This window comes from Coffea arabica, chromosome 7c (genome assembly GCF_036785885.1).
Source record: "Coffea arabica cultivar ET-39 chromosome 7c, Coffea Arabica ET-39 HiFi, whole genome shotgun sequence".
Taxonomy (NCBI): Eukaryota; Viridiplantae; Streptophyta; class Magnoliopsida; order Gentianales; family Rubiaceae; genus Coffea; species Coffea arabica.
In genome coordinates, this window is record NC_092322.1 from 5,005,000 (window position 1) to 5,018,299 (window position 13,300).

The 13,300-nt window shown below is 37.5% G+C and overlaps 1 protein-coding gene across 1 annotated transcript; it reads right to left on the bottom strand.

Annotated features, from left to right (window-relative positions):
- Positions 1-680: 680 nt before the first annotated feature.
- Positions 681-1,172, bottom strand: LOC113697898 (uncharacterized). Its single transcript, XM_027217500.2, has one exon. It carries the CDS (start codon positions 1,170-1,172, stop codon positions 681-683), a length of 492 nt encoding a protein of 163 aa, XP_027073301.1.
- Positions 1,173-13,300: the final 12,128 nt, after the last annotated feature.

The following is a 13,300-nucleotide window of genomic DNA, read 5'->3' on the forward strand; positions in this document are numbered from 1 at the left end:
GTCTACTGCCAACAAGTTGATGGAGAATGGGTGAGCGACTGACATCTTAGATATACTAATTACACACACACACACGCACGTTAATAACAGGGATATATGTACGATATATGTAATAATAATAATAGCCTAATCTATAGAATATGTATGATATTTTGATCCCAACCACCAGCGAAAGAAAAGTTTCAATGATTTACCTGCCAAATACGTGAACCAGTCGTGTGGTTCATTGCACCAAATGAAAATGTAGCTAATGGTGTAACCAATACTATTCGATCAGTATTTGATGTTTTTATTATTGTGAGCACTTCGAACTGTTCTATTGCCTGCAGACTTACGTTCGATACAGATTAAACAGATCAAGCAAACCTTGTTTTTTTAAATCTCTTCAATTTTCTACAAACTGGAGAATGGAGATCAATAGTACCATATCACATCAAAATAACACACTATAATATGTGGATTTGGAGACTTGTCAATGCTATGATTTGATTGAACCAGTAAAAAAAATACACAAGATCAAAACAACCCTAGAGCAAAGTGCTCCCACTTGAACTAACAACTTCAAGCTCACCAAAAAATTAAGGAAAATGTGGAAAAGAGAGATTCAGAGAAGGTCTAAACAAGGAGAAGAAGGAAAACAATTGCAAAGCCGGCCTTCCATTAATTCTTCTATTTTCTGCTCAACTGTTCTTCAGAAAATCCTTCCTGTTTGTGACTGCATGGCTTCTACTTCTGGGAAAAGCATATTCTGTTCTCAAAGTTACATCTTCTCCAAAATCACAGGGCTTTTCTTCATCAATCCTTCCAATGGCAATTGTATGACTGCGCTGCACAACACTTACTCCTCCCATCGGGGGCCGCTGTTGCCTAAGAAACTCTAACTCAATCTCGTTCCTGAGGCCCCTGGTGGAAGCAGCCCTCAGAAGCTCAGCCAAATCATCATCGCTGATTAATGCTGAAGATCTGACACTAAAGCTCCTGGGCAAAGATGGAGCGAGATGAGAAGCAGGATACACCATGCCACCAATACTGTTATACGTACCGACATTTGAAGCGCAATTATTCATGCAGTTGATATAGAAATCCCGGGCTCTAGTCAGGATTCTGGTGACTGCTGTAACGCATGTTCTGAATTTGCCTTGTTTATCGGCCTTTTTGATTATGGTGCACATACCTGACTAGCTGCACTTATTGCACTACTTGAAAATTCAACGCTTGCCGTGTATATATCGTAGCTTGTAACCCACGCTCAGAGACGGTGTAATTAAATAGTATATTGGTGCTGCCGAATGATGAAGATCTGTGGGGTCTAAAGGAGTAATAAATTAAACAAGCCAGCAAGACGTTAAAAAAAAAAAAAAGCAAGGAGGGAAAGTGTCGGGGAAAATGGAATTAAATTAAATATGGCAAAGCGAAAACTCTTGCCTTTTGTCCATGATGGAACCTAATAGAGATATGTGGAACACTCACGTTGAATGAGCAACACTCTGTTGATATGTAAGTTCGACCATTAACAAGGTTGAAGATAGGGTAGGCTATTTGATGAAGAATTAAATGATTCGAAACCACAATGCTATGGATAGCATGCCTATGTGTAATCTTTTGAGGATGTTACTAAATTATTCATTTGCGCTAATTAATTTGGGTCACTAAACTATTTTCTTAGTCGAAATGTCACCGAATTAATCAAATTATATGCTCTGTGTCATTCCATGTAATTTGACCGTCATGACAAATGGAATGAATGTCACGTGGCTTGGCTTGCAAATGATTTTTGTAGGGGACAAATTCATCTACACAATTTTTATTTGAAGCTTTTCCTCTCTTAATTTACTCACAGATCTCTGTCAACCACCCAGAAAAATAGCTAAAGAAGTGTTGAACGGGCACGGTTTCGCATCCGAGCTAAGAATCTATTGTTTTAGATAGGTTTGTGATTGGGGAAAAAGGGAGCTCGATCAAGTTACCAATAAAATTTTTGTGACTGTGAAAAAATCGTCTTCCTTTTCTTGAAATATCATTATAGATGTTCAATGGCTGGTGAAATTTTCCAAAGGGTCTACCCAGAATAAAGATACTGAGTAGAAGGGATTGTGGTGGATCCCTAACAGTTAATCCTCCTCCCCTCCTCGTGAATAAAAAGCCAGACCCAATTGTCGACAACAAAGATCTAGCTGCAAATAGTTACGAGAGATTCTACGCGCAAGTTGCTACATCGCCGTAGCTTTGATTTGGATTGTCAAAACTTAATTCAGAGTTTAGGGTAAAAGAGAAAATTCGAGAAGGTTTAAGTTAGGCATCGTTTGTGTAAAGCGAACAGAAGACAACCAGAAAGGAAAAGAATTGGAAAGTTTTGAATGAAAAGTTTCATTTTATGTCTGCCCAAAACCTGATTATAAAAATGGCAAAGAGAAAACTTGAAAAAAAATCCTCTTCGTTTTTTGGAAGGGGAAGAGATCTTTTACCATATAAATATTTTAATTATGAAAAACAGGAGGACCCCATCTCTGTGGCTTTTTTGGAATCGCCTTAAGCCACGTGGCGAAGGACATAAATTAGAAACAATTGGGTGGGATCTCCAACTGGACTTTGTCAGTCTTAAGCCAAGTGGGATCATATCATACAAGAACTCGATTGGTTTTCGATTTTACTTTTGTTGTATTTTTCCCAAACTTTCGCTTTCGATTTTTCGATAGACACTGGGGTTTTGTTATGTGGGGTAATGAAGAAACCCAAAAGAAAAACAATATAAAAAAAAAAAATGATTTTTGCTAATGACAGGGAACGGAGAAATGAAAAAAGGAAAACATATCGGCATGCGCTGTCATGTTTGGTGGTCTAATACTCTTTACATATGTTAGAAGGAGGAGGTTAATTGTCTTTAACATTTTAAGGCAAAAAGGTTTGCCATTTCATTATAAGTTCGGGGGGCCCAAATTTACGTTGTAATCTTACAGATTGAATTCGGCAGATTCTTGATTGTAGGAATTATAGCCCAATACTCAATTGACTCGTTGGCTTAATTTGTAAGAATTAATTCACAAGTATTAACATTACAAACATTGATGGAATTACCGAACCATTCATTCTCTTGTTTCCAACCTTTTCCGTACTGTAAAATTCACAAGAGATTCGGTGCAACAACACGTTGTGAAAAAATGTGGCGCAGTATAACATAACATATATAAATGGAATTTGTCTTGAAATGTGCAATTGTTGTGATTACAAACTCCTGAACCACCCCAATTCTATCCGAAAACCTGGTTCTTGCTGATCATGATGCCAGCTAACGGAAGTCCACATTCAATAGCCGACAGCTATTTGAACTCGGACTTGGACTAACCGTAAATTATTATTATTATTACCTTACACCTTGGACTAAGTATGTGATTATGGTCACTCAAGTTCATTTGATTAAAAAAAAAGAAGAAGGTTCATTAGATTCCAAGTGCAAACAAGCGGCTTCGAGAAAACTATTGAAAAAACCAAAGCAGTAATAACTGATGATGACCTTGTTTGTATTGCTGTGTTCCGTCGAAAAGTTTTGTCGTTTTCTGTAATCGCATTTTCCTATTACTTTTTTGCCTCACATACATCAAATCGCTACAGCAATTTTTCCATGAAAAATACAATCCAAACACAAGATTCCACTATTCCTTTTATTAAGCTCTTTTACAGCTTCAAGATTCTGCTTCTTTGATGTGAATTTTAAGTTATGGCAAAGGTAATCAATCCATGGGAGGTGTTTTCAATATAAGAGCCACACATGAAGGAGCAGGATATCACTTCTGTAAGTGTTATCATTTTCTGGTCAGCAATTACAGTTATATATTTGAAGAATCTAGAGAAATTAATTACTTCGAAGACTCTCCCGGCCCCCCCCCCCCTTTTTTTAATGATGATTAATTAAACTAAATTTGCTTCAACGCAAACTTAGGTTAATGAACAAAATTGCGTAGTAGATCGATGGAGATTGTATCTTAAATTTATACACTAAATATGATGATCGATACCTTTAACTTCTTTCACAAAATGATCCTTTTTCAGGAGTTACCACCTTTTGTTCAAGACGAAAATTTGAGTATGAGATCAGTGACGGCAATCCTTAAAATAATTTACGTGGGCAAAAACAAAAACTTTCAAACCACGTAGACCCAGAGAAGCTTCGAACCAGTTGAGTCGATCGAGCGGCACCCTCTTGGGAGTGTTTGTCAATAATTCGATTCCCCATCTATTTCTAGGGCATTGTTATTATTACATCCAATCTACCTATATTGATGTGCTATTCATCGATCCCGCAAAAAATGCTATAATGTTAGTAACTCGAATAAGAAGAAGAAGAAGAGGAGGACGGAAAGTTTGATTTGGACGTTGCAATTCAATTTTTCTTCCTCGGATAATTGAGGTCGAAAGACGTCAATATCACCTTTTTAGTGGAGTGAGCGTTAATGGCAGGGCCGGCGGAGCCGCCACCATATATGGCCAGCGAAAAGCCATTAATTTCTTCTACACGGGGCTGTCAAATTCATCACCGTGCTCGGATGCATTATGAATATTACGACCCAAAACAAAAGCCAAACCATGCCCAAGTCTAAAGAGTAAATGAGGACTATCCCTGTCAAGGAGGAGCAAGATTTTCAGTATTTGATTATTGAGAAAGAGCGACATAACTGGGCTCCATGGCAACAAAACTCGGGTGACATCAGGCGGCTCTTTTTATTTTTTCTCCAATTATTGTTGCACTGCCTATGTACTATAGAATCACAACTTGCAGTTCCACTAATTTATTTAAACTAATAGGTTGGATAACATATTCAATGCACCCACCCCCGTCGTCCTCATGCCCACATCGCACAGCAGTATGAATAAATTATTCGGTCAAAGTATTAGCACAAAAAATTATTCAACTTATTATACGCAGAGAATATGGCAAACTGCATCAGCCATCATTTCCTGCCTAAACTCTTTTGACACCGAACCGGTGTTCTAAAGCAGCAAAAGGGACCATGAATGAATAGATGATGGGTTTTGGTGGGAGTCATCATTCCCAAATTAAACTCATACTCTAAACACATACTGCAACAAATAAAACCCTTCCTTTTGTCCTCCGGTTCAGATGCTGCAGCTAGGTCATAGATGTAGATTTGAGGAACGAGGATGCAGGTAGGACTTCTGACTTTCTGACTCGGTATATCCTCCTTATCTCCAAATATTTCGGGACAAGAAAGTAGCGGGCATGGGTGACTATATTTTAATCGAAATATAATGTTATGGTCAAAATTGAGCACTCTATGTCCTGTCACTTGCAGTACAGCCCGCCGACGCCCAGGACAAATAAACATTTGAATTTTTCTTGTGACTTTCAAACCTTCGAAGTTTTTCTGGTTTCTTTATAACTGCTGCCTTTTCAGTTATAGATTGTCATCTTGCAGACTCGCATCCCTTGCCTCCTCCTCCTCCTCCTCCATACAGCACCTCTAGTAGCTAGCTGAAACCACGAGTATACAATTTTGGAATAAAATATCTAAAATCTGCATTTGTAAACCTTGGCATGGAGAATTCCTCCGACTCGTACAATTCTTCCTCTTCCACCTCGAGCCAGTTCGCTGCGTATCAACAATGTTTAGAAGAAAACAGACCCAAAACAACAACATCCTCATTCTATTCGTCCCTCCATGCAGTCCGCAAACTTCCATTAAAACCAATGAAGAAGCCAATCGCACCTTTGCCACCAATGAAGCCGAAAGTGTACAAGGTGGATTCCGTGAACTTCAAGCAAGTCGTCCAAAGGCTTACTTCTGCACCTGAATTCCAACCCAATGTTTCACCAGCACCAGAAGCGCAAGAAGTGGTCGAAAAGGTCCCTACAGCACTGGCGTTACGTCCCAGACGTCTGGAAGAGGTGGCTCCTCCAGCACTTGACCTCTCATCCACAGCATCACCTCTTCGTTTCTCATCAACTACTCAGTTGTCAGTGCCACCTGGGACTGCGGCTGGGAATGATCACAATGCTGCAGGCCAGGGTCGCTGGGGGGGCCAACACTTTCTTCCTTCTCCCAACAACACTTCACAAATTCCTGCCAACTTCAGTGAGTTGATTGCCTCGGAAAGAAAGCATCACAAGTTTTCTGAAACTTGCGGAGCTCCGAGTCCACTCGGATTTAGCTTCTCACCATCTTCAATGGCCTGGTGTTTGTCCCCGCTTCTGAGTCCGGGAACCCTTTCCTTTTTGGATTAAATTCAACACACTTCTTTAGTTCTTTCGACTACATTACCAACAATTGCCAGCCCATAAGCCCTTAATTTCTGCGTAACCTTTAGTCCTCTATTTTTAGCATTTCAAATGTTTATTGGTAAATCACTTCATTTATTATCATTATCAATTTTTCTGATTAATGTGGGATATTTTGGTTGGGAACCTTTTCCTCTTTTCTTTTTTCTTTTTTTTTTTTCCCCGTGGTGTAGGGGATTGTAGTAGGGGGTTCTCTCTTTTTGTAACTCTCCGTAAGCTCCTATGTATGGTCCTATGTATTCCTGTAATGCATAAATAAGTTTCACAAGGCGCATCTTTTGCTCTGATCAGAGATATTTGAGACTTCGAACTCAATGAGAAAATTCATTTTGCCTCCCCATACCTCCAAGTTTAGAGGCTACCAAAATCTATTCCTGAAAACTGATTAATTGAAGAACACTTCAGCGCTTACAGGATATACAATAACGATTGGACTCATTCAAGAGAACAACGCGAATAATTTTAGTAACAAACCGGAAACGCCATTATCTGGAATTAGACTGGAAACGTCAGTGTTGTTATACAGTAGATGTAGAACTAAATAAGAAAAGTGGTTTTAACTCGTCAAAATGTGTACGTTTAGATACTCTTTTTTTTAACAAATATTATATGACTTGTATGATAAACATTTTTTTTCAATCACTTTTTTAATTCAGATATGCCATATTACAAAATGTGCTACGGTATTATTACAATTAATTATACCAAAAACTTTCTCCTATCATTGGTATTATTACAATTAATTAACTAAGCTTCATGCTGTAAATATGCGCATGAAGCTTCGTTACTTAGGTTCTGTAAAATCTTGCATGAAATCATGCTATAAAATCACACTGTAAAATTTAATGGGTTCAGATTTGAACATTTTTAGGTGCGTTGATAACAAAAAATAGAACATCTGAATTAATCAAGTGGCACTGCATTTTCTAAACAAAACTTGTTCCAAAATATAAGAGATAAGTTATTCACTTATCATTTAATCTGAAATACATTCAAATACATTAAATTTAGTACTTAACGATTTAACAATTTAATGGATTCACAGTTCAGATTCCATACTTCAGTCTATAAGCGCAAGGAATGGGCGATCAAAACTTACAAAACTTCATTTTCCGAAGCAACGAGAGCCCACGATTGATTAAGTGGCCGAATGGCCAACCTTGTTGCATTTTGCGAATTGTTGTAATCAAACAATTTTTTTTCTCCAAGTAGTACTGTGTTATTTTGAATTGACTTGGTTTGACATACTTAATTTAATGGGGATTTTTTCAATCCATTTTAACTTTCAATATCCTTTAACACTATCTAACAAGAGCATCGAAACCCTCTGGATTAACATAAGCTAATTGGTTTGCTCCAGAAACAAAAGAAAAAATGGTATATGTTTTGCTACCAAGTTTGCCATGAAAAAATGAAAAGGAATGGGATTAATCACACAGCGATAAATTAATCAGCCACATGGTAAAATTAATCATACGCGGCACATAAGTTACCAATCAACCACTTTACAAGCTCCTACAGCGTGGTAGATATACAGTCTATTGGTCCACACATTAATTTAATTTAGACAAGTAATTTTCAGCATAGGAGTTATAATTTCTGGCATACTATGTCGTTGAAATATATGTTCATATTTTTATTTCTTTTTGATAGTCATTTTCTTCATTATAATGTGAAGGTAAATTATGTATTCTGTACATGGTACAAATAATGGAATTGTGGGCCTTTAAGTCTATGTGAGAACTAAGGTTTTCTAAGGGATTCCTTGATAGAAATCGTTCTTGCTTAAACACTTAAATAGGAAGGATTAACTGTTTATAGATGTGGAGCAATGAGAATAAAATAAATAATAATATGCACACATTATTTTTCTGGTCAAAGGACTCTGTTCATCATACCCTACTCATGGACCGCGAGGCGTCATGTCATTCAACATCTTAGGACAAATTGGGTGGACTTGCATGAAATTTGTCACAAGCAAGCCCAATTGGCCCAAAACTTATTTTCTTATTTGTAATTTTGAATTTATTTCCTAAAAAGGAAAAACATAAAACAGGAGTCGCAATGCCGAATACCAACCTATAAAACCTTTCCAAGATTATTGGTGGCATTGGGTTGGCATAGAAAATATGTCACCGAGGATCTCAAGTGTTCCCATTGTGATTCGACAGGCAAATCGTCTTCTTCCTCGTCGCACGTCAAAATCTAACATCAATTTTAACAATTACTATTAACATGCAAAATCTTCAGGCGGAAAACGTAGAAGGTTGGTCTCTCCATCTCCTTGACGGCTTTGTTTGTTTGAATAGGAAAAAATTTTAGTTTTGCATCATAACGAACGACGATTCTTAAGCACCTTTTTTCTCTCTCTCTCTCTCTCTCTTTTTTATCTTTTAAACCATTTTTTTTTATCCTAACACACAATTTCCAAATAATTTTCTATCCAAACAAACCGAATTTTTTTTTTTTTTTTTTTTTTTTTGCAATTCGACGTTGCCAATTGGAGAAGGTCTTACATCTCCATCTTCGGCGAGTGGTGAAGTATATAACGACATTGCTGAGATGTTCTGAACAATCTACAGAGGAACTTGATATAGGTTCTTTTATGACAATCTACAGAGGAACTTGAAAATAAGTTCTTTTATGGCATCTTTGTTGCTTTTTCATGTGACACTGAAACAGTTCCATCAAGGAGCTAATAAGTTTTTCACAGGCCAAGCTGAATTATGTATCTTGCATTAAGTTGTCAAGATGTGTGACGATGAAACTTATCTTGCAGGTAATCTTCCTTCTGACTCAACCTCTATCTCTGGTGGCTTGGACTCCTACAACAACATCTCATTTATGACAATGACTCTGAGGATGCTGCATTGCCTAATCCAGAAGTTTATACGGGAACAGTAGCAAACGACCAAGTAGCAGGCAAGCTGTCGGTCATGTGCTGTGTTATCACTTATCAGTTGCATGTTTTGATGTTTAAAATCTAGACGTTATTTAGTCTGATTTCAAAGTATCTGTGGACTCAAGTTAATACTGTCAACGAGGGAGAAAGCTTGGTAAATGGGGACTTGAGTGCAGACGCTGGAAATCATGATGCGGACTCATCCAGTCATACATCTTTTGAAGAAGCTCACCCTCTCGAGAGACTACAAAAAGTTGTTGGATCCTTAATCCAACGTTGGACTTATATGTGAATAATTATGAGTTGCAAATTGTCAAATAAGATTAAGTCCAATTAAAGTGATCAAATATAGTTTGGACTTAATGTATCTAATAGGATGTGGGCCTTTAATGTGTAGAAACTTAAGGACTCCTATTTCTATGTTGGGCTAAAATAGGGCTCCAAAAGGTAACAGGAATATTACCTATAAATAGGGTTATGGTCCCCAGGTCACGTGGATTATTCTTTTGTCGTATTTTCTAGTACCACAAAATATAGCTCTTCCCTGATATCCCATCCTCAGGAAAGATACCAGAGAGACACTAAAGGGTTCTCTCAAGAATCGGCGAATACGTGTTGACATGGAAAGCCACCCCAATATCTTTAGAGATTCATATATCAGTTTGTCGATATGAATCCAGGTACGCTTCTGCAATTTTTTCTGTTTATTTATTTATTAATAATCGCCATATTGATTTTGGGTTTACTAGGTGATGGCTTTCACCAAAGATTAATATAAATTGCCACCCTAACAAGTGGATCCTCCTGTGAGAATTCTCTTATTAGCTTTATGTAGCTCTTGTTCTGTGTTGTATCATTTTAATAAGGAAGGTGACTTGTCTAAATTAAATATCATTAGGACCCTCCTCGATGATATTCTTGACCTCCAATTAGAGTATTATTTCCGTTTATGATTTTCTTTAGATCCTTCTGTTTGTTGATGCTGTTTTCAATGAGATTATGCAGTATGTAGATGAAGTTAGGGCAAGGGAATACTACATCCATGTTGCAGTTCCTGATTTGACAATGTCGCACTTGGAGGCCTGCTTGTCAATAGAAGACCTGACCACGATCGCTTACAGTGGTTGGAGTTTTGGAAACTTAACAGAGGAGGTAATGATCCATATTTGGCATTTGGACTTGATGCAACGAATATGGCTTTTTCTGTTTTCTTTATTTTTTGAAGAAAGTAAAGCTTTGAGTGCTGTCTCAGTGCCTTTGCACATAGCAAAGTGCTTCAGTTATCATAGAAACAAAAATTACACAAAAATAATAATAATAATAAAACAAGTAAAGATATCTTTTTTAGAGCTTCAGTTTGATTTGAAAGATATTGAAGGATTCGTGGGAAGCATGCATAGCAGGAAAGCGTTGGGCGTTATCTAGAATGATAGGTTTCAGAAATGTTATATATTCTCGTTGTCTTTTTTTGTTTTAAATATGTTAGAAGCAAATTAAAATCTGTCTAACCATATGCCCATTTGGAGGTTTTTACAAGAATTAACTACACCTAGAAAGAATAGAATCATGGATCTTGTGAAATTTTCTTATACCTCATAAATAATCTAGACAACTAAAAAGATTTGAGAAGATTTCAAATCTTTCGCCAAATCCCTCAATCCAAACACAACTACAGTACACATGGTAAGTTCATGTGAATTCACTTTGTAGGAGGTCTGTCTCCACATAAAGGGACTTATTCGTAAAGAGGAAGCTAGGATTCCATACCATCTCTAGTCGTTTAAAGACTAGAGTTTATACTCCATTTGCGAATGGCTTGGGCACAACACAAGTTCAAGTGACAAGCAGGAGAAGTGCAGCGTATGCATGGTAAATAGCACATCTTTTCGTCCACGTTGCATCTTTTCCCTGAGTTTTCGTGCTTCCCTTTGAATGATCATATCCGCTATTGAGCAGGAAACGTATAAGATGAATGACAGCATTACTGATCTTTACTATTGTGAGCACAACTTCCATGCAGATTGTATTAAAGATCGGCTGCTACAAACGAATACTTGCCCGATGTGCAAATCATTAGCTATCATACCTAACCATTTTTTAGATTGAAAGGGTAAGAAGGTCGTTTATAGCTTTTACAAACTTCAGATCATCCGAATTTGCATTCCGCATTCGTTCCACAAGTTCGAAGCTCTCCATCCCCAGGTCGGAAAAGAACTGAAGCAAGGTAGGTATAATATCACCAAATTGACTGCAAAAAATATCACGTAATTAAGAACAAGTAGTACACATGCAGTATGTGTAGTAAAAAATCCATTTGAAAACTTACACCATTGTTGCTGATGATTTGAGAATTGAGAGTTGAAAGATTAAGATGAAGAAGACAGCACCATGTTTTTGAAATTGATCGTTGAGGAGGGAAATGAAATAAACGACGTACCACTCTATATATACACACACAGTCAGTTAGTTAGTGTCAGTAGGCCAGAGTCTAGATCACAACTTCACGCAGAACGCCTCTTCCATCTTTTTTCTTTTCTTTTTTTTAAAATTTATTTTACCGTCACATGCATGCAAATTTTTTTTTCCTTTTTTGTGGGGGAGGGGGCTTTGGGTTGTTTTTGGGGGGGGGTGTGGGGTGGGGGCGGGGGAAGACATGCATGCAATGTTCGAATACATTTCTTTCCTTATTATTATATAATTCGCCAACCACGATAACTTGAGAAAGAAGCAAAAAGAGAAGAAGAAAAACAATGATGCGCTATTAATATATTTTGGTAACAATCTTTTTTAGTCGCGCTCTCATCTCTCAAATGCTCTAAGAATTCGAAAATCGAAACAACGATTACTATTTCACCACCTTTACTATTTCACCACCTTATTCCGTACTTTTCTTCATCTAGTCAACTTCCTTGAGCTCTCTTCTCTTTTCTGAGCAACGAATTTGCCTACCAAAAGATTATTTTGCAAGTTATATTCAAAATAGCTTAGTTTAATTTCTCCTCGAAAGTATACTAAAACCAATTATAAACTTAAAAGTTTTTTTTTTCTAAATGGCAATTTTTCTGATATAGTGTTTAAGCAACAAATGCGTAGCATCCAAATTAGTTCATATCACTCCCAAACAAAGGTTTTGCAAAAAATAAATAAATAAATAAAATGCTTTTTTTGTGGAAGAACCATATTTACCAGTAATGAGTTACCGCGGGGACTTGGGTCATTGAAGCGTGGATTAGCTAATATACTTTAATAGTTTTGAGGTTAGGAAATAAACGAAACAGCATTGAGACCAGTCCCGTCAAAGAAGTTTTTTGAAGTTTTTGTTTTTTCCTTTGTGTTGGTGGGGTGTTTTTGTTGTGTGTGTGTGTGTGTGTTTCCCCGACATCCAAAACAAATGTACAAATCAAGGTGAGTGGAATTCGAATATGGCAATTTTTCTTTGATTATAATATAATCTGCATATGCGTCTCTCACTCTGAGAGAAAATTTCTCTCTGTCCTAGAGAGAGAAAGTCCCCCTTGTGGGTGGGTTCTCGTTTAGGAAAGTTCAACTCTCTAGGTTTAGGCGCCATTTTTAAAATCTTTCTATTCCCGGAAACTAACAAATTCCTTCCATTACTCCTGATCACGTAGTGGTGTTTGCTCAAGATAGCTTTTGTTATTGTTTGATCCGCTGCGATGAGATGTGGTCTACTTGCATCTAATCGTTTAGCTCCTGTGTTTCGATTATCGTTTTGTTCGCTTTGTTTTTTCTACTCTGATCTTTTTGTTTCTCTCCGTGTGTGGCAGTATTGGCTGGTGCTGGGAGCTAATAAGGAAGCATCGAAGGACTCGGACGGACTCTGGCTTTGTGCTGGATTGGTAGCTACTGGAATTCTCAAGTGTATGGTCTGTGGAAGGAGGAATGGATAGTATCAAGGAGGTTTTAAGGAAGTTTAAGCTATCAGAGGAAGAAAGAGAGGGAGTATGTTTGGAGGAGGAGGAGATGGCGCAAGGCGTCAGGGAGTGCGAACTGAGTCTGATTGGGAAAGTCTGGGGGGATAAACTAGCAAATATTGGAGGTATTAGGAGTTTTGTAGGGGTTATGTGGCCTCAGGTGAGGAATCTGAG